Genomic DNA, 21,558 nt, shown 5'->3' on the forward strand with positions numbered 1-21,558 from the left:
TATGAAGGAGCTCCCCATAAACATCCACAGGCTGACAAGGCCACCTCATTCTCTTCCTTCAGATCCTTTCTTAAAACTCTCTTCTGCTGTGATATCTCGTTGGTCAGATGGTGTGCTGGTACCACTGAATCATTCTGGTTATAATCCTCTCACTGTTACCTTGTTTCACTGTTTCTCAGTTTTGTATCCACTTGTCTTTCTTTTACTTGGAATGTAAGCTCTTCAGGACCGTGATCAATTTTTGTTTGTCCAGTGTTAGCACAATGGGGCCCTGATCCTTGGTTGGGACACCTGCATGCTACAGCAATAAAAATAGCTGCTAAGAAATAATGAAGCATGTGCTGAGATTGCTCTTTGCATAAAACAGGCGTGTGGTCATGGCTGGAGCCTGCACCTCAAAGTCTGCTGTTCTGGAGGGCTCTTACCTGGCAGTAAAAATAGTCATCCTTATCACTTTCATGTAGGGGCCTCATTTGAAGTTCTTATCACCCCCACTCTGCTCTTTTGTGCAATCCTCTACCAGCCTCCTCCTTTTGTTTAGTTCTGACTGCCTGGCTGTCGGAGATAATGCTGAGGGCGTCAGCCACAGGAAATGTGGCCTTTAGGCACCAAGCAGTTATGCTCCCCCTGCAGGATTATTCATGTGCTTAATTACACTTGTTCACTGAGAGGGTGGGGTGGTGAGTCAGGAAGAGGCTTGGCTTGCACAGAGCTAGAGAACAAGTCTAGAGCACATTCCTGTTGCACTGGAACACTTATCAGAAGAGCAGCTTTATCTGGTGCCCCTCCTCAGGGTCCTTTTTCAGATACACTCTAGCTGTTCTGTTCAGCCTAGGTCCCAGAGATCTGCATTACTATCTCTGCACCCTGAGGGCTGCATGGAATACCATCCTCTTTGGCTGCACCCGTTTCCTTGCTACAGAGCAAACTGCAAGAGGAAGAGATGGTGTATAAAAGTGGGCAGGAGAGTGGATCCATCACCAATCATTCCTAAGCTATCCCTCCCTGGTGTCTGGGTCTCTTCTTTCATTCAAAGTCATCTCCTCTGGCCAATGTGTGGGACCCCAGGATGTCCCAGCTGGTGTTGACCAGTGGAATGAATGTGTTGTGTGATCACATGTCCTGGCACTGAGTAGGATGTGTGGAATGTTGCCTGATAATCCCTAGGAGGAATTCATTATACTGGCAGCAGAGGGGGAAGTTTTCACACAAGACCTAGAAATTCCTTCTGTTACCTTCCACTTCAGGATTGGAAATGCGCTGTCTGAAAATATGAATGATGTGAAATCCTGAAGTAGTAACAGCTAAGCCCTTGATGATCTGCAGGATAGTGTTCGGATCTAAAGACAATTGTAGGGAGGAAATTGTTCTGCCCCATGTCTCGCCAGCCCTTCTAGCCAGTTCAGACATTTGGGAGAATGTCTACACTGCATCTGGAAGTGAGCCTCCCAGCCTGGGTCCACAGACTTGTTTTGGTGGGACTCATGAACTAAAAATAGCTGTGTAGACATTTCTTTGACATTGGCGCTCAGGCTCTCAAGCCTGAGGAATGGGCTTTGAAGCCTAAGCCACAATATCTACACAGCTATTTTTAGTGCATTATTTGCAAGCCCCATTAACACCAGTGTGTCTACCTGGGCTGGGAGGCTCGCTCTCAGATGCAGTGTAGACATACTCTTAATGTGATCCCTCCTTGCCAGCAAGAGGAGATGGTACATGAAGACTTTGGTGATGCATTTGCTGCAGTGAAGGGCTTTGTCCCCAGCAGAGGGGAAGCATCAGACGCTTGGTCGGCTGAGAGGAGTGATCTAAACAAAGAGATTAGAGTAGGTCTGCGATCTACAAGGATATATAGGAATGAAATGATGTGTAGCCTCTGTAGCACCATGTGAAACCCCAGTGGCTTGCAAACTCCCAGTGCCACATGCGAAGAGGTGGCCTTTGCAGGGGTTACAGTATGGCTGACTCTTGCAGTGGTGTCAGCACTGGCAAGTGTCCATGTTTCCAGACTTTCACACCTGAAATGGGCCAAAGAGTAGCAAAAAACAAACTAGGAAAAGCTACAAACCAGTTGCACAGTGTTAAACTGCCAGCGCCCCTAGATACCCACAGCTGCAGTGAATGTCCATCATCCATAGCCCTAACAGAGCAGATCTCTCTTCCCCCTCCCCCCTTGCAAATACACAAATATGTGATTAATGCAACCTTAAGTACGGATTGCTAGAGAATTGTTCCTGCTTTTTAGACTCTTCTCCTCCTGGGTTCCCAGCTGCTCCAGGGTCTCCAGCCCACTTTTTCTGAGCTGTAGTCAGACAACTTTATTAGCTCTGCTTCCTCCCAATCTAGGCCCCTTGGAACAACACGGCCTCTGTGCCTAGAGTGCAGAGCCGGCTGCTATTGCTACCTCCACTCCCCTTATGTGCCATACATGGAGAGAACCCATACCACAGTCTGAATTACCTTTATCCTGGCGTAAGCAAATCAACAAAGAACAAAAATAGTCTCCATTCACGGGCTCGTGTGAGAGACTTTATGCCAGGCTAGCAGCAGGTCTGAGTGAAATGGCAGCCTGTTGCTGTGCTCTCAGAGAGGGTCAGAAATGTCAAGGTGCAGCACACACGTTGGTAACAACTTTTTCCCCCCTCCCCTTGTTTAGTCTAAAGGAGCAATCCTGCCCCCTAATAATAATATATGGAGATATACCTCTCTCATAGAGCTGGAAGGGACCCTGAAAGGTCATGGAGTCCAGCCCCCTGCCTTCAGTAGCACGACCAAGTACTGCTTTTGCCCCAGATCCCTAAGTGGCCCCCTCAAGGATTGAACTCACAACCCTGGGTTTAGCAGGCCAATGCTCAAACCATTGAGCTATCCCGCCCCCATTGCTCATGGAACATTCCCTCCTGGACCCCACCCTAACTCACCCCTTCTCACCCCACCCCCCGTCTTCAGTTCACCCCTTCCCCTTACTGGGAATGAACGGACACGCTGCACAGAAGTTCAGAGAGAGAGCGAGAGCTGCTCTGAGTTTCCAAGGGGATTTCAGTGGAGATTCTGCCTCCGAGTTCATGGGGTTACAAAAACAGACTTTAGGACATTCAAGGAGAGGGGCCAGATGAGCATGGGGAAAATGGGTCATCCCCTCCCAAGAGGAAATTCCTCCTGATGCCTTCAGATGAATTCCTCAGCCTATTACTAGAGATCTTCAGGGTATCATGGGCTGAGTGCTTTTTATCCTGTTTGGACTGCACTTAGAAAGATGGTGTGTGCTAACACGTTTAAAATGCTCGTACACACAAGGCATTTGTAGTAGCTGTAGTGGGACAACCTTCCAGCATGTGTAAAACCAACTGCCTTATGTATGTTAAGATTTTAAAGTGCTTAACAATATGTTTGGGGCCGAATTTACAAAGGGGTTTTTGTGCCCAACAATGCAGATGCCTTTGTATGTTTGGTCCTTTTTCCTTAATGTAGAAGGGGCCTCACAGTGATTCTGGCAGCTCACGTGATCTAAAGCCACTGAACTTCAATGGTTTGCAGATCACTGGAGTGTGAGGGTGGTTTGCACAAATAGTTATTGCACTACAGTGAAGCATAATGTTAAAATCTTCCTAATAGGACTGCTCCTGGCCTCTAAGGCAGTCTTTGCATGCCTGCAGCTACCTGAGAAGACTGGAAATCCTTTCTGTTTTGCACACTGGGAACTGCAGATGAGCAGCTCTGGCGGAGGAGGAAAACCTTGCAAAATCCTCCTTCAGTCTTAATTCTGTGTTGTGGCATGTGCTGGCTTGTGAAGCCTCCTGGAATTGAAGTTCTGTGTGGAAGCCTGTTGTTGTGGTCTTTGCTGGTGGTGCAGAGGTAGGGGTGAGGGAAATTTACATGGGTATGTGGGAAACCTTTATCCATTGTGTCCTTTCTTTTCCCTCTGCAGGGTGCTTCCATTTCCCAGCCAGTAGTGAATCTTGGTACACCTGCTGGAAATACTCCAGAATCCCTTCCCTCCAAACCCTGTGGAGCGCTGAGACCCGTCAATGGAGTTATTAACACGTAAGATGCTTGCATGGGCTGCCTGGGAGGGTTTATGCCTCCAGTGATGTTGGTGGTATTCCATTACAAACTAGGCCTGGCCCACTCTAGAGTTTGTAACTGAGTTAAACCTTTTTCAGGCATGGCTGTAGCCTCTCATTGTTGTCATATTGCTTGAGTCCCACACCTAATCTAATTACAGATGCACTCAGAAACAATGCGTTAGACAGTGTAGTTAGGCATAACACCGTTCTCAGAAAAATAATCTTTCCCTGCCTTGAATTGTGCAACAAGTATGACGTAAAACGCAGTCCTGGCAAAACTGTTTAACAGGTTTTTTTAACACCATTGCGACTTATGTGGTTCAAGCAATTGCATACAAGATCTTAGTTAAACTTCAAATACATCCTACATTAGCACTGTTGTCATTAAGAGAACATAGCGGGATTTAATGTTAGGTGAAAGCAGACACTAGAAACTTGTCTACACTAGAGAATTTTAATATTGCAAGCACTGTTGGAAGTCTCTGCCATGCATTCAGTATTCACAAGGCTTGCAGTTGTTCATAGGTGTTTCCAGCACCATTGTCTTTGTTCTTATATCGCTACACTGTGTGGATAGAAAGCGCTGTGTTTCAATTGCATTAGTGCAATTGATTATCCCAGCATGGTAACAAAATGCCTTGATATGCCTGCAGTTAGCTCTGTCATCAAAGCTCTACATTTGAGAGCAGTGTATTTCACTTATAAAACTTAAGCATTATGTTCTAATGAGGAGAAAACTTTCTGGCCAGTGGATGGGGTGTTGTTGGAATTCAGATAAGTGCACACAATGTACTACTACTGCAGGGGTGTTATGTGTGGACATGGTATTCTGTATGCATCTAAAACAGGAAGGCTAATGTCAGCATTGCACCATTTCAGTCACACTAGTGAAGATTGCAATGTTACAATTCTGTAGTGGAGACCAGATTTGGGGTTCATGTCTAGATTCTAAGCATCAGTTCCAATTAATTTGTTTCTCAACCTGGTGCCCATTACAGATAATCTGCCAATATCTCAAGAGATTCAGGACTGAAATTTCAGGGGATCCTGCATGCCAGGATTGAGTCACTCATTGGTAGAGCAGTGGGGTTGGATAGAAAGGGACTTCTTGAGGTCGAGATTGGAATTGTGTGTAATTCTCACTGTTGATTTTAGTTAAATAAAATAAATTAATGGAGAAATCCTATCTCCTAGAACTGGAAGGGACCTTGAAAGGTCATCGAGTCCAGCCCCCTGCCTTCACTAGCAGGACCAAGTACTGATTTTGCCCCAGATCCCTAAGTGGCCCCCTCACAACTCTAGGTTTAGCAGGCCAGTGCTCAAACCACTGAGCTATCCCTCCTCCCTTAATACTCTTTGCTCTGCACTTTCCTAACACTTTTTTTTTTTTTTTAACTTGGAAGGGGATAGGGGGAAAAGTGTCAAACAATTTAAACATAAGGCTGTCGATTAATCGCAGTTTACTCACACGATTAACTCAAAAAAATTAACTGCGATTAATCACAGTTTTGAAATTTTATTAAATATTTTGATGATTTTCTACGTTTTCATATATATTGTTTTCTGTGTTGTAATTGAAATCAAAGTGTATATTATTTTTGATTACAAATATTTGCACTGTAAAAATGCTAAAAGAAATATTGTTGTTCAGTTCACCTTACAAATGTAGATTTTTTTTCTTTACATAACTGCGCTCAAAAACTAAACAATGTAAAACTTCAGATTCTACAAGTCCACTCAGTCCTACTTCTTGTTCAGCCCTCTTCTTGTTTACAATGTTACTAGAAAGTAGGAACAGGTATTTGCATGACACGTTTGTAGCTGGCATTGCAAGGTATTTACGTGCCACATATGCTAAACATTTGTATGCCCCTTCATGCTTCAACCACCATTCCAGAGGACATGCTTGCATGCTGATGACGTTCGTTAAAAAAATTTGTTAATTAAATGTGTGACTGAACTCCTTGGGGGAGAATTGTATGTCTCCTGCTCTGTTTTACCCACATTCTGCCAGATATTTCATGTTATAGCAGTCTCGGATGATGACCCAGCACATGTTCATTTTAAGAACACTTTCACTGCAAATTTCACAAAACGCAAAGAAGGTACCAATGTGAAATTTCTAAAGATAGTTACAGCACTCGACCCAAGGTTTAAGAATCTGAAGTGCCTTTCAAAACCTGAGAGGGAGGAGGTGTGGAGCACGCTTTCAGAAGTCTTAAAAGAGCAACACCCCAATGCGGAAATTACAGAACTCAAACCACCAAAAAAGAGAATCAACCTTCTTCTGGTGGCATCTGACTCAGATAATGAAAAGGAGCATGCATCGGTCCACACTGCTTTGGATTGTTATCTAGCAGAATCCATCATCAGTATGGATGCATGTCCCCTGGAATGGTTGAAGCATGAAGGGGACATATGAATCTTTAGCGCATCTGGCATGTAAATATCTTGTGACACCGACTACAACAGTGCCATGAGAACGCCTGTTCTCACTTTCAGGTGACGTAAACAAGAAGTGGGCAGCGTTATCTGCTGCAAATGTAAACAAACTTGTTTGAGCAATTTGCTGAACAAGTAGGAGGACTGAGTGGACTTGCAGGCTCTAAAATTGTACAGTGTTTTGGTTTTTTGGTACATAATTCTACATTTGTAAGTTCAAACTTTCATGATAAAGAGATTGAACTACAGTACTTGTATTAGGTGAATTGAAATACTATTTCTTTTGTTTTTTTACAGTGCAAATACTTGTAATCAAAAATAAATATGAAGCGAGCACTGTACACTTTGTATTCTGTGTTGTAATTGAAATGAATATATTTGAAAATGTAGAAAACATCTGAAAACATTTAAATAAATGGTATTCTATTATGTTTAACAGTGCAATTAATTACTGTAGGACAGTACTTGGTCCTGCTGTGAAGGCAGGGGACTGGACTCGATGACTTTTCAAGGTCCCTTCCAGTTTTATGACATAGGTATATCTCTATATTACAAACTGAATAATTTTTTTAATCCCTTGACAGCCCTATTGAAATACTTCAATTTTGCCATCTGAAGTGGAGGTCAGAATTGTGAGCCTAGTTAGGATCTTTGGGTGGCATCTATTCACTGCACAGTTCAAATGAATAAAAATGTCTCAATCTCTTCTGCTCTTGGACAGTCTTCAGTCTGGCTTGGCAGAACATGCTCAGGGAGATGGCACAGATGTTGAGGAGCTGTTGCATAAAAAGCAGCGACTGAACATGGTCTCTGCTCCTTCTGATGGAACCTGTGTAGCAGCTCGCACTCGCCCAGTACTAAGCTGCAAGAAGCGGCGGCTCGTTCGACCTAGCAACATCATACCCCTCTCCAAAAAGGTCAGTGTGTACTGGTGTCGTCTTGCTCATCTTTATTTGATGTGGGGTCTGTTGGCAGGAAGTGTGTGTGACCCTAGAGAGAACAGTAGTTAGTGGTGTACTTCCACCGCTGTAAAAACAAAGATGAAATCGTCCCTTATCCCCCAATGTACAAGTATTTGCTGCTTTTATGAAGGTTGATCTAAGACATTTAAAAAAAAAAAAAATTCAGCAGAAGACATTGAGGCTATAGGCTGTTGTAGATGCTATAGGGAAACCATACAACCTTTCCATTAATTTATTGTGATAATTGCAACTCTTGTGTCAGGAAAGAGGAGATAAGTACGTGCGGAGGAATCTTATCATGAGCACTTTTTATTAAACATTAGCTGAAACTTTAAAAAGCCAGAGGCAGATACCCAACATGGAAAATTTCAATCCAAACTATTAGGAAGTTTGGTAAAGTTATAAGCAATTTAAAATGGAAAGTGTCAGGCAACCTTAATTGTTGCCTGCTTCCTAAAAGTTGTGCCATGTGTACAACAGTATGCCACACACACACACACACACACACACACACACACACACACACACACACACACACACACACACACACACACACACACACACACACATTCACCTGGGCTGCTAGACTGACTGTTGTTATCTTCAGCCCTGAAACATATGAATGTCTTATATTCCTGTATTGTTTCGCTTTTCATACTCTCTTCCGCATGGTCTTGCCCTCCAGTGCTCCTGTTTCTACTGCTGACCATAGCAGTGAAAGGAGCTGTTACTCCCTGGTGAGCTGGTGTGGGGAAAGCAAGGCTTCATTCTTCAGTCTCTCATGTAGCTGACCCAAACTCTGGAGAGAGCAATGTTTAACCCTCCCTTGGAGGGAAGATGGCTAGGATGTGGGACTGGAGAAGAATGGGAAGTGAAGTCCATTTCTGTATGGAGGGGATATCATAGCTAACTTTTTTTTAACGATGTAATTTTCTGGGTAAGTAAAATGGAAAGGAATCTTGTAAAGCAGTATCACCATCTGCATGTTACTGTGGTCATAGCAAACCATTCCGACTTGAGCATAAAGGGCTGTATTAACAGTGGAGGTAAGGGAATCTCTCTCTGGGGGTTCAATTTTGCCAGAAGTTTTTAGTTGGATTCTGTGCTGCTCTCCTGATTTAAAGAACCATTACTCAGACAGGACAAACCATTCTCACTGCTGCTAAGTAAAAAGGGTTTCAAGCCAAGCCACATTATCATACTGTTACAAGTCTATGGAGCTATGGGGGAGCGGAAGTCTCAGGGTACTAGAATTTAGAGAACTAGCTCAGTTAGGTGCTACCTTCATGAGCAAAAAGGGCACGTTTCAGTTGTTAGCGCGATCAAATTAGCTTAACACAAGTGTAAATGGAGATTCGTCATTCACTTGTGAGTATTTCTAGAGCGTTCTGCAAAGATCTGGTTTTGGCCCAATGCTGTTCAATACCTTTATCAATGGTTTGGAAGAAAATAATAAAATCATTGCTGGTAAAACTTGCAGATGACTGAAATTGAAGTGATAAATGCTGATAGGGACACATTAGGTATACAGAGTAATCTGGTTCACTTGGGGAGGTGGGTTCATTTTAATTACATGTGTTTTAATACAGCCAAATGCAAGGACACACCTTTCAGAACAAAGAACGTAGGTCATGCTTACAGGATGGGAGACTGTGCCCTGATATGCAGTGACATCAAAAGGAGCTTAAGGGTCATGGTAGATAACCAGTTCAACGTGAGCTGCTAGTGCAGTGCTGTAGCTAAGAGTGTTAATTCGACCCTTGGACTATGTATATGTTGAATGTCCCATAGAAGTGAGGAAGGGGGTATTACATCTGTGTACAGCATTAGTGAGCTCATTGTTTGAATACTGTTTGGTGCTCGGGTCCATATTTGAAAAGTGATGCTGAAAAATTGGAAAGGGTTTAGGAATGAGCTACAAGAATGATTCAAAGTTGGAAAACATGCCTTATAGTGAGAGATTTAAAAAGCTCAATCTCTTTAGCTTATTTAAGAGAAGGTTCAGAGATGACTTGATCACTGCCCATAGGCATCTATGTGGGAAGGAACAAGGTGCATATTTTTCAGAGGGGTTAACCAACAATTGGAACAATACCAAGGGGATGTGGTGGATTCTCCATTACTTGAACTCTGAGTCAAGACTGGGTATCTTTCTAAAATGTATGGCGTAACTCTCACAGAAATTATAGGCTTGATTCAGACCTTTCAGGATGAGAGGTTCTGTGGCCTTTGTTATGCAGGGGGTAAAACTAGATGATCATAGCGGTTCCTTCTGGCCCTAAAATCTGTACATCTGTGAATTGAAATGCCCAGCTTAATTGAGCTAACATGATTGAAAACATCCCTTTTCTTTGTCAAGACTTACCCGTAAGTGTCAACTGTTGGCACAGCCATTTCTCATGCTCGTCTTGTCTAGGCTAGAAAGAGAAGTGCTTTTCCCCCATAGAGTTAGCTGAATTGAGCTATCTTAAGTTGATTGAAAACCTCCTTAAACTGTCTACAGTGATGTCAATTATCTTTAGCCAATTTTAGCTGATTGATCTGTTGCTAAAAGTGTTACTGTATCTTATATTGGTGTTCAGTACGATTTTTGGTTGTTAAAGCTTGATTTAGGGTTGGGGGAAATGCCCTTTTTCCTAATCTAGGCAAGGCCATTGGCTCTTATTCGGTGTAAAAAGGATGTAGCCTCCAGGATTTTTCAGGAAATTGCCTAAGAGTTGCATGTGGAATGAGAGGGTGTAGACGGATCAGCCTCTTTGAGCTGAGTGTATTGAATTTATTTTCCCCTTGGTCTAGGTTCATCGTAACAGCACGGTGCGATGTAGCTGTGATGTGAACCCGTTGTGTGCCATCTGTGGCACTCGAAGCTCCATATCTCCGGAAATCCAGTATGAAGCCCCTTTGCTGGAGCGCCTCTCCCAGCTGGACTCATGTATTCACCCTGTTCTATCATTCCCAGATGGTAAGCACCGCCACTTAATGAAACGGACAATGAAGTTGTGAGGTATAGGGAGAGAAATACCAAAGGGGGTAAAACGAATAGCAGAGCCTGGGTAACTTTGGTGCTACCTGGGTAGACCTGCCCACTCTGCTCTACTGCAGAACTTTAGATATTCATCACTTTCCATAGGAAGTGGGAATGTGCTAGGTACGTCCATTGGAATGAAGTATGTGCAGCTGTCAGTGGCTTATGGGGGATGGCACTCCCCAGAGTGGAAAGGTGACAGGAAAGCCGTATACTTGAATCCGCACTGCAGTGAGCATGCACCTGTATACTCAGTCCTTGTGAGAACATTGCCCTGGAGCCTGGCTTTGTGGGAATAGAGAGCAAAGCAAATAAAGTTTGATGATTGGGAGCCTTGCATCAGAGTCTGAGCATTATACTGACCATATTTTATAAACCAGTTGGGGATGTATTTGAGTTTGACCATTTATATAAAAAGAAGAGACTGTCTTAGTTAGAAGAAGAGTCTCTTCTATGGACGCCAGCAGCAAATCTGTGATACGATGTGAATTTGAGGTTACTGTACAGCTGGGTAATAAGAGGCTGTAACTCCCATTACAGAATTTCTTGTGAGCTATGAGTCTCTATTCGAAGGTCTCTCCATTAGTGGCATATCCCTTAGACAATAAATGGACTTTGGGGGATTACACGAATGCATTGACGTATTTCCAGATTCAGTTTATGGGAGTTTTGTGTCCGAGCGGGATGGTTTTTGGTAATGGTTTCCAGATCCCTTTGCCTCGTAAGCTGTCAGTTAAAAACCAGTCTTGTTTGTGGTGACCAAAAGCTGTTGCTGTCTATACATCAATGACCCCATCACATGAACATATCACCTCAGTTGATACAAACTGGCTCCCTAGGTGGCCCTCTCAGCAGAGACTCCTAGGAGTGAATAGGTCCGATCAGCTGAACTGTTCCATCACTAGAAGGTCTCTCTCCACAACAGGTCTGAGACATTTGGCTTGTGGCAGTATGGGGGAAGCATACACTACAGCTTCCCATGCTGATCCTGCTCTGTGGATAGAGAGCTTCACTTCAAGGCTCTCAGTTCAGCTTGACTATGTGATTAAGCTGCTGGATTAGAACTCCGAGCTGGGTTCAGTTCCTGGCTTGCCAACTGACTCCCTTTGTGACCTTGGGCAAGTCACTGAATCTCTCTGGGAGTCAATTCCCCTATCTATAAAATGGGGGTAGTAAAGTGGGGACAGTAATTGAACATTTTTCACAAGCACTAAAGTCACAAATAGGAAGAGAGAAAGCTGGATTACAAAAAGGGCAGAAAGTGCGTGACCGAAGCCTTCTTATGTATTTATTGGTGCTAAGATAAAAGTAACTTAAGTTTCATGCTTCAGGGCGTAAACATGTTGTTGCAGGAATCATGAAGGAATTTCTTTTCTCATCTACTGTATTGCACAGTAGGCCAGATACTTCAGAAGAAGGTGAAAAAACTATTGTGTATCAGTCATCTGCCTCAGCTAGACACCAACAGTCGGATGCAGTTCAGTAAATCCCGTATTTATAGGGTTGACCTGAACCAGCTAACATTTTTAAACACAACTTGCCCTGTCTACACTAGGCGCAAAGTCTTGTTTAAAACTGTGTTCAAGCATGTTCACTAACACATTTAAACCATGAGCATTTGTCTTAATTTAGATTGTCCTCAGTGCTCAGATACATGTGGCCGAGACTGGCTTTTTAATCCTCTCAAAACCTGAAAGAAGGTGGGCTGTTGGGGGCAGGGAAATGTGGTTAATATTCTGTGTGTCTGCATCAGTGTTTCCCAGCTGAGAAAGAGGTTTCAAGGTCACAGAATTAAGACGAGTGTCATCAACCAGGCTAGCTGCTCTCGCGCGCGCTCTCTCTCTCTCTCTCTCAAATTTTCACTGTGCCCACCATCAAAAATATGATAAAGCCCTCCTGAATTGGCTTCATATATATGGTACATTTGCATACATAAGATTTGGAGGAACTTGTGAAGATAAAACTTTTTTTGTCAACATCTGGACTTGAACTGGCTGTGTCTTTCAAGCTCTCATTTTGAGTCCAGCTCTCTTGGGCACTTTTAACACCTTGGTACCCAGAGCTGGGCTTCTCTGGCATAGTGTGCCAAGGTCTGTACTGCCAGGCACCTCAGGAGGAGGAGGATCATGTTACACTTTTGGTAAGCAGTCATATATGTGGTGGGTTTTAACCCATTACAGTGCTGCTTTGTAGGTGCTTTGTCCTTTCAGTTTCTCTGGTTCATTTGATTTCAGTCTGGGAATTTTCAGATGATGTAATAACCTTGGTAACAAGGATGTTAACTTGGATTTAAAAATGCACAGTGTGATCGCCATCTGCTGGTCCCAAAGAGACCTGCAGTGTTGAGTTCAGTGAAAGAGAAAATGTGTAGTATAGATTGCAATATGATTGCAGTGCAACCAGTGTGAAGCCCTATTAAATCAAATACTCTCTGTAGGAGCAGATCAGTTTTTAAAAATTGAAGTACATTTCCAAGCCTTGGGATAAATTGTGGAATGATCTGCAGGAGGGAGAGACAAGTGAAGAGAGTGCATGTTGTGTCCATGAAGGCAAATCAGTTTAGTAAATCCACAATGCAGCCTTCTTGGCTACCTGTTTAAGACTACTTTTATTCCTTGTGGTTTTGCATGGGGCATGCCTCTGCTAACACATTTATTCCCTGGTGTCAGTGATGGCAGGACAGCTGCCATCACATCATTATTTCCCTGGCTTCTTAGCAAATAGGCTAAACCAGAAGCTTTAACTGTCAGGTGATTTGAACACCACTCTAGCAGCTTTTCCCTGAACCCAAGCTCCTGCTATTAATAACAAACTCCAGCCCACACCCTGCTGCCAGTTGGCTCTGTCCTGCTGTCCAACCTACCCATGCACCATGTGTGTGTGCCCCTGCCCTTGGGTCAGATTGGCAGCCTCTGCTTGAGCTACCATGCCAACTCATTGGGGGTGATGGGAATTCTAATGGGGGTTCAAGCATTGACCTCTGAGATTCAAGCTCTGCTTGAAATCTCCTCTCTTCCAATTAGACACTGTCTGTCTGAAATAATCTATGGAATATAGAGATTTCAAACAGCTGGTCACTCCTCTAGGGGCTAGGAAGGGGCTCAGCTCTGATCTTAGCTGCTTCATCAAAGGCACCATGAAAATGCTGTGTCCCCTTGAGATCTGAGGAAAGAACGTTGGCCCTTCCTGCTCTCATGTCAGTATTGTGATGGCTCCTCTCTGGGCCTCAGTATTTGAACTTTCAGTTGTGGTGATGGGGTTAGTCCTGGAGACAACGAGGTACCTAGCAGTTGCGGTTTCCTTTTTGATGGAAGCAAGGTGCAGGTGTTCTGCCACTGATACGGCATGATCCCAGATGGATGGGACACCGACAATGTATGTTACGTAGTCCCTAGTGGCCTTGGATGTAAGCTTCTTTCCTCATGGTTAACACCAAGTTGCTGCCTTATAGACAACTCTCTTCTGTTCAGGGTGAGGCTTTTCCTGCTGCTCTGTGAGAGATGAAAGAAAACCCTGGTAACTGGTGCCCCAGAGGCACAAGACAACAGACATGTCATGCAGAATGTTTTGCTACCATGTGTCATAATTTTTGGCAACCAAATCATAGATTGAGGCTGTAAGCAACCATTGATAAGGGGGAGGTGGGGTCACCTGGGATCCCAAGGCCAGAGCCTGGTGGTGACTTTTTGTGCTAGCCAGAGAGGGGCAGCTGTGATCTCCTAATAAGCCTTACTTGCCTGTGCAAGTAAAGTGCTGTGTAATTTCATCAGTGGTTGTTTCCCTCAATGGTGGCTTCTGCTCATTCAAGCAGTGTCTCCTGAAGAGCTACGGTGGTGACTTTCATGGGAGGAGAAGGTTGTGAGAAGAGGAGAGCAGCCTGCAGTATGTGTTGGGTTGGGCCAATGGACTTATGCCAGGGCTGGGTGTGTGCATAGTTGTGGGGCAGGAGTTTTATGTTAAGAGACTGCATGTGTATAGGCATGGATGCACGGGTGTGTACACACATCCAGGGGTGGGGCGGAAGGTATGTGCTGGAAATGGAGTGGGAGGGTACTTGCACATTTGTGTAACCACAATAGATGGATAAGTAATTACTGCCTCCATTTCAGAGATGCAGGGGGAGGGGGGCGGGTTATCAGTGGTTTACCAGAATATAATCTGGATGAGAGAGACAGCTGTGCCCCAAGCCACGTACGAAATTGCTGCTGCTTGTTGGGGCAGCACTTGAGGGATGGATACCATGTGTTGACGGCGTATGCCCACCTTTTGCCAGAATGATGTGACTGGGCTATGTCCTACTGGATCCTCACACTGCTCTGGGCTTCTTGGGTTGCAGCAACGGCCTGCAATACCTTCCCTCAATTAGGACTGACCAGGAACAGGTGACTTTTCCTCAAATGCAGAGGTCATGGTGGTCATCCATGCCTTTGCACCTCCAACGTAGATGAACGCAGTGAGTTTTGCTTTGCACGGTCCTTGAAATCCAGCTGGTGCACAGGGTAGCTCCTGCTGCCTGAAGTAGGCAGCTGCTCCACAGAACTAACGCCAATGCTGAAGACATCGCTGTGTATTTTGTCTTGGCAGATAAGCTATCCCATTGTAAAACTCTCCCTGGAGAACGGCATCGGGGTATTTTCAACCTCCGAGCTCCTCTCTTTGGAAGGTGCTCTCTGGTAACTTACAACATTGATCGATCATCTGGATAGCACATAAAACATCCATTTTATTTAGCATTTAACTGGTTGACTTGTGCGTCTGCTTTTTCGCCATGTTGAACTGCTAGGGTTAGGAGAGCCATGGTAGCCCTCGTTGTTGGTGGCTTATAGAATTAAAGTGGCTGGCTACCCTGGTGACAATCAATAAACTAAATGACTTTCCCAAATGGGTTCCTTTTTAGGCCTTTGTCCTTGAAAAGGATGTGTCCCTTCTTATGTCTTGACCCTGAACTGAGGATGTAAATCACATCTTCTACTTCCTGTCCTTCCCAGTGTAAATTTTGGTGGTCTGCTGCTGCTGTGTTCCAACTTCTTGGCAGGCAGAGGACGATGGGCTGGTGCGACTGAATGCGGAAAGGCACTGGACCCTTGTCCTGTCCTTCCCCCTCCTTGTCTTGGACAGAAGAATGTGCTTCACTCTCAAAGAGATTGAGACTGGAGGCACTGTCTCCCAAAACCACAACCGCCCCTTGAGCGTGAGGTTGGAGTCAACAGCCTGGAATCGTAGTTCAGAATAGATGTATTGTGGTCTCTCCTGGGTAGTAGCACGGGGAGAGGATTCTACTAATGCATTTTGAATTCTAGCATGACGTGGTTGTTGCGTTGTACTTGTCTGCAGATGTGCCGACGAGCCTGCACTTCCAGAATATGCTGAAATCCCAGTGGCAGAGCAAGCCCTATGAGAAAATCAAACCTCCCAAAAAGCTCTCGCTCAAGCATAGAGCCTCCGTGTCGGCCAGTAGCCTGTCTGACCCTGCTCGCAAGGACCGCCACAAACTGGTCAACTCTTTCTTCACTGCAGCCAGTAAGTATCCCCTTTTTTCTCAAACAAGAACAGGGGTGTGTGCCTGTAAACTCCCCACCTGTCCTAAGCGAGTGCAGTGAAGAAGAAAAGTGTGTATGATGGCCCTTTTCAGGGCGAGCTGTAGACTGGGCATGTGGCGATTATATTGCAAGACCTGGGATGGAGATGAGGTGCGTGCAGATGTGAACCAAATTGGGCCAAAATGTCATAGGTGCTGCTCCCTCTGCAATCTGTGACTTCCTGGTCAGTGTTTTCCTGGCATGGGCAGAAATAAAGGGATTCACTGCTCCACCTGCATCTCCCCCAGTGCCTGGTGGTGTTGGCGCCCTGACCCATCCGCATCTCTGGTGTTGGCTGTGTCTGTCTGTGTGTATCTCCTGTGCTAACAGAAAGAGAGGGGAAAGCAGACATTTCATAGCTCTTTTTCTGTTCCCCTCCTCAGAGTGCTCACATCACAAAATCCAACCAGACAAGGCATATAGGCAGCCCTTAGACGATCTAATGGCTGTGTCCAAGGCCAAGAGAGCGCCAGAGCGCTCACTTACCCTGCCTCCTGCACATGACAAAAAGCAATTGTGGGACTACTCACCTGAGAGACACGAAGGTAGGCTCCCACAGCTAGGCCTCACAGGGGGTTTGCTGCATTCCCGTCCTCTTTCCCCTTGGCGAAGGGGAGTGTGCTGCTTCTGGGAATAAAGGAGCAGTTGTCACCACTGTGGCTATCCCCTGTGTGCTCTAACAGCTTATTCCCCCAGGGCCTGTAAAGCTGGCAACTGCAATCAGAGGAAGCTTCTACTTCATGCACAGTGGTCCTCGATGATGGTCACTTTTAAGCACATGGTATAACCTTATTTGCTAATATCATTGTCCGTTTTGCTCCTTCTCCTATAGTGTTAAAGCATCACACGGATGTCGGAGGCCCAAGCTACCTATCAGCGACTGCAGCCTCTATGCCCCACAGCCCCATAGTGCGGCAGCTGTCCACATCCTCTGAAAGTTCTGCTCCTGCCAGCACAAGTTCACAGGGCACCTCTAGCATGTCTGTAAGTATCTGATCAGGGCATGGTCATGCATCTGGAGGGGTTGCTGAGCTCCTGTCTTGCTCTGGAGATGGCTTGGCTCTCAGCAATCCAGGTTTCCCTCTACTCTGGATAGAAAGAACAGTTCAAGTATTAGTGTCTGAATTTACTCAGCGGTTCAGTTCCCAGTACCGGAGCTGAGAGTCAACCATAGATTAACAGTATTGCTGGCTACTAGTGAATTCTGGGATTCTCAAAGCAAATTATAATTTTAGTAAGATTCTCAGATAGACCCTGGTTGGTTGATCCTCCTCAACTGGTGGAGTAATTAGATTTTTCAATATTCTCAATGCTTCCTTCTGCCAAATCATTTTAATTGTCTCGTGTAGGTTGAGCTTCAGCTTTAATCCAAGTCCCAGTCTTTGCCAGTCTTTGAGAGAGTCTGGTGATGGCCATGATTAAATCTGATGGGAAGGAGGCACGTAGCTGGGTGTCAGTATGCTGATATCAGCCAAATACTTCCACTTACAATGCTCTTTCATCCGTAGATCTCAAACTGCTTTACAAAGGTGGGCCAGCATTATTTCCATTTTTTACAGGTAGGGAGACTTAAGTGGAAAGATGAAGAGGCTTGATCAGCTTCACACAGGGAATCACTAGCAGAGACAGGAATCTCAGGTTTCCTCTTTCCTTGTGCCCCGTCAGATACACCACAGCAGCCCCTGAAGCCCCTATCTCCTTGTGATCGCCTTCAGTTTTGCAAAAATATTGAAGTGGTAGCCGGATATGGCCTTTGGGGATTTCACTTTGGAAAGCCAATGAAGAGGAGAGGAACCTTCACCCAGCACTAACTGCTGGAATAGCTTGAATGGAAAGATTAGAACCGCGTGATTCCATCTGTTCCCTGACATCATACTGACCTCATGATGAACAGTATTGAATTCTGCTGAACTGTTAGGCCAGCTGTCCTTGCTGATGTTGCTTCTGTCCATTTCTGTAATTAGCATCTTTGGTGCCGTGATCTAGTCTGAAGCATGACTGGGAATGGGCCCCAGAACTTGAGAATGAGGTGTTGGAATTGGCCTTTCCTTCACTGCCTCAGGTTATCGTGCCCAGACAGGGAATGTTCTAGAACAGATGATGATTAGCAAAACATTTAGCATCTATTGTTAACCATTTTAACAGAGACCTGAGCAGAGTTTGTTTGACCCAACTTGTATGATTGGTGCCAGCAGCTTGCCTCTCCAAGTGCGGTAGTAACAATCCTCTCCAGATAAAGGTCCCAAGCATTTGTCGCAAACTTCCACCAGCTAGGGCATGTAGAGGTCTCAGATCGAATGGACCACTTGTAGCACTGCTGGGACAGAGCTCATTGCTTTGGGTTTATAAAGCATCCTACCAGCCAGAATAGTTTGCGTGGTTAAAATGTTGTAGATGCGTTGGAGTTGGAGAAGAGAGATATTTACAACTCTGTCCTACTGGCATAGAAACTCCTCGTGTTACCTGTGATTGGATTCCTTGCTCACCTCAGCCATTGACATTGCCAGTCTCTTCTCTCCATTTGTCACAGATTGTTGATAAAGCCAAGTTGACCTGTGGTGAGTTTGTAGAGAAGGCATGCTTTGGCAATTGTTGTAAGGAGGATACCTCTCCACTAGGAAGTGACAAAGGCCCAGCAATTTATTTCACTCTGAACTAACTCATGTCTTTCTTATTGATAGTCATAATGAATAGTAAGTTTTTTGATATCTTTTTATTGCAAGAGGTATTCTACAAATAAATTCCAGGACAAGGAATGCATAGGCAATCAAGCAGTCTGTCTGAAGGATTATGTTCAAGTTAAATTCTTGACCTGCCTTTCTCTTTTGCACATCAACAGGCCATTGCCATCCGCCCTTGGGTTTACCCCCTGCCATCTCTGGCTGCTGGGATAAAGTCATGGCCAAAGAAACATCTGTGCCTCCAAAGATAATTTAGGGGTGTGCTAGAGGCAGGGAACACCCATTAACTTCTGTGATAGGATTCTGTGAAGGATGCTTATTTTTCACTGAGGCCATCCCTTTCCCTTCTCAGATCCTGGGCTGTATTTGAGGAATGGGAAAGCTTTTGAGGGGTGGCTTGCCTAATCTGAACGTTCCTAATGCTGGCTGCTGCTGTCCTGGCTATTGGTCTCTTTTAGAGTTGCACTTAATTGTTGATTTGTTCCCTGGGACTAAAGAATTGTGGAGATGCTACATCACCATGTTGCCACATTATGTCAGTGCTTGATGAGCGGACATGTCTGAAAATTCTGGGCATTTTCTTTTAATTGTACCATGAACTAAACAAACAAAATGTGGGAAAGACCTGCAAGTTTCAGAACAAGTGGTGAATTTATGTCCGTTTAGGTGGCAGTCTTCTCTGATCCTCCCCCCAAGTCCTTAGACTTGCTAGGAATCTTACAAATAATCCTTAGACTTACTAGGAATCTTGTCCTCAAAGGCTGAAGGGTTCAGGTATACTATGCACTCAGTCTGCCTGTTAGCTCCCCTATATTCTGAATGTTTCCATCAGAAATAGAAATCTCTCCGTTTTGTCTACAAATATCCAAAGTGTAAAACTTTTTACCTTTAAACTTAAAGTTCTAAAGGGGCAGGAGAGATTCGGGGGATAAATATGACTTTTAGTCCAGTCAGTTAACCTAAATTTGCATATGCTTTCTGATTGGTCAACATTGCTTCACACCTCAGTACTGATCTCTGAGGAGGTAAACAATAGAAACCGCCAGATGTTTGTCACATGACTGTTTTAAGCAAATCCTGAGACAATTTTTTCATGTAGGTAGCAGTACTGTTGAGCTGCCTTGTATGATTCTGTGAGGATCATTAATCCACTAATGCTGGTGCTTCTGCAGCACATTTAATCTAAGCACCTCAAAGCATATTACCTGGCTTTTATTAGTTTGTTGTATTGTTTATCCAGCGTAATTACAGCTGCCTGCATGACTTAATTTTCACAGTAAAAACCACACGTTCCATGTAATGGGGAATGGAGGAGACCGATAAAAGGGTAAATTTGCAAATCCTCTTTGTAAAGGGGATATGAAGTTGAGTTGAGCAGTTTGAGAATCAAATGTTTTACCAGTTTGTGAAAGACCTGATCAGTGGTAAATCGGGAGAGATTTTCATAGGCACCCAACTGCCATTGACTTTCAGTGGGAATTAGGCAGTTAGCTGCTGTTCATGCCTTAGTCACCGCCTCGTAAAACCAGGATGGATACAGGGTTAAATAGCGATATAATTTCTTGAAGCATGTGTTGAAAAGTGTAGTAAAGAGCTAAGGCTGTAGTTCAAAACTTGTTTTGTAAAGAGTCAATTTTTCCCTTTAAAATACATGAGCTCAATGATGAGTGGAATTCTCTCTGCGTGGAAGGTGGAATTTTACAGGAATATAGATGGGAGCGATGGCTTTTCCCACGCCCGTTCTGGAGCCTCTTGTTAAATGCATGAGGGTTGTCTTTCTTTAATATTAATAAAAAATCCTGCTGGTGAAAGGGTTGGATTGACAGCTCTGCTGAGGGCTTCAGCCCTCTTTATTCGTAGGGCAGGCCCACTGCTCTCCTCCCTGATGGGGAGGAGGCACTAAAGCAGATAGGTATCCTCACTGTACAAACCTTCTCCATGTTTTAGCCTGTGCTGGGCTCCTTGTCACCCTGCAGAAAGGTCGAATGGACCAAGGAGACTGAATTCCCCTCTAACTCCAAAGGCAGCCTTTGGTGAGGTATTCTGGGAAGTATTGAAACTTAAATTTTTGCAGTGTGCATTGTTCTTGGTCCATGGACATGGCTTCAGTCTCCAGGGCCGTCAATCTGGCATCCCTCACTAGCGCACAATTCACATTAGAAACTTTTCAGTGATCAGACTGATTGATGCTCATTAGAGAAGCAGTCCCGCCAGGTTGAAACCTGAGGCCCCCCTCACTTTCCTCACCGTTTTTTGTCTTTGTTTTGCAGCAGCCGAGGAGGAGGAGAGGCGAAAGTTCCTTTGATATTAATAACATTGTCATCCCGATGTCTGTTGCTGCAACAACTCGTGTAGAGAAACTACAATACAAAGAAATCCTCACGCCTAGGTATGTCTTCGGTCCATCCCCAGCCTCCATGTTGAGTGCTTCCCCTTCCCGTTTCCTCTGTCGAAAGTGTAGCATCGTCAGAAATGCAACAGTCCTGAAACTTTGCCCCACTGGAGCTCTCTGAATGACTGCTAGTGCTGTTCAGGAAAATGATTTTCCACTTGCTCATGTCGATTCCATTCTAGGTGGTGTGAGCACGCCCACATGCGCAGTCAGAGATTTTTGCCTTAGCAGTATCTGTAGAGTCGGCTGCTTGAGTGCCACGCTCATGCGCTGGTTTATTAGGCGCCGCCAGCCCTATGCCCTCTCAGTTCCTTTTTATGCCCCTGGTTGGTCAGAGCATTAGCGGTTCTTTACAACCCATTGTTTACCCTTTTTGTATGTCGTTTGTAGATGCTTAGTTAGCCATTAAG

The 21,558-nt window shown here is 44.6% G+C and overlaps 1 protein-coding gene across 5 annotated transcripts in view; it reads left to right on the forward strand.

The window, feature by feature from the left end:
• KANSL1 (KAT8 regulatory NSL complex subunit 1) overlaps positions 1-21,558 on the forward strand; it is a 174,882-nt gene that overhangs the window by 141,223 nt on the left and 12,101 nt on the right. For 4 of the 5 annotated variants that reach the window (XM_034755768.1, XM_034755769.1, XM_034755770.1 and 1 more), the window contains 7 exons: positions 3,929-4,044; positions 7,231-7,426; positions 10,268-10,433; positions 15,831-16,016; positions 16,459-16,620; positions 16,908-17,059; positions 21,027-21,145. In XM_034755768.1, the coding sequence (XP_034611659.1) occupies positions 3,929-4,044; positions 7,231-7,426; positions 10,268-10,433; positions 15,831-16,016; positions 16,459-16,620; positions 16,908-17,059; positions 21,027-21,145 (1,097 nt within the window). The remainder of the gene's footprint in view (positions 1-3,928; positions 4,045-7,230; positions 7,427-10,267; positions 10,434-15,830; positions 16,017-16,458; positions 16,621-16,907; positions 17,060-21,026; positions 21,146-21,558) is intronic. The other variant, XM_034755772.1, reaches the window with a different exon arrangement.

This window comes from Trachemys scripta, chromosome 23 (genome assembly GCF_013100865.1).
Source record: "Trachemys scripta elegans isolate TJP31775 chromosome 23, CAS_Tse_1.0, whole genome shotgun sequence".
Lineage (NCBI taxonomy): Eukaryota > Metazoa > Chordata > Testudines > Emydidae > Trachemys > Trachemys scripta.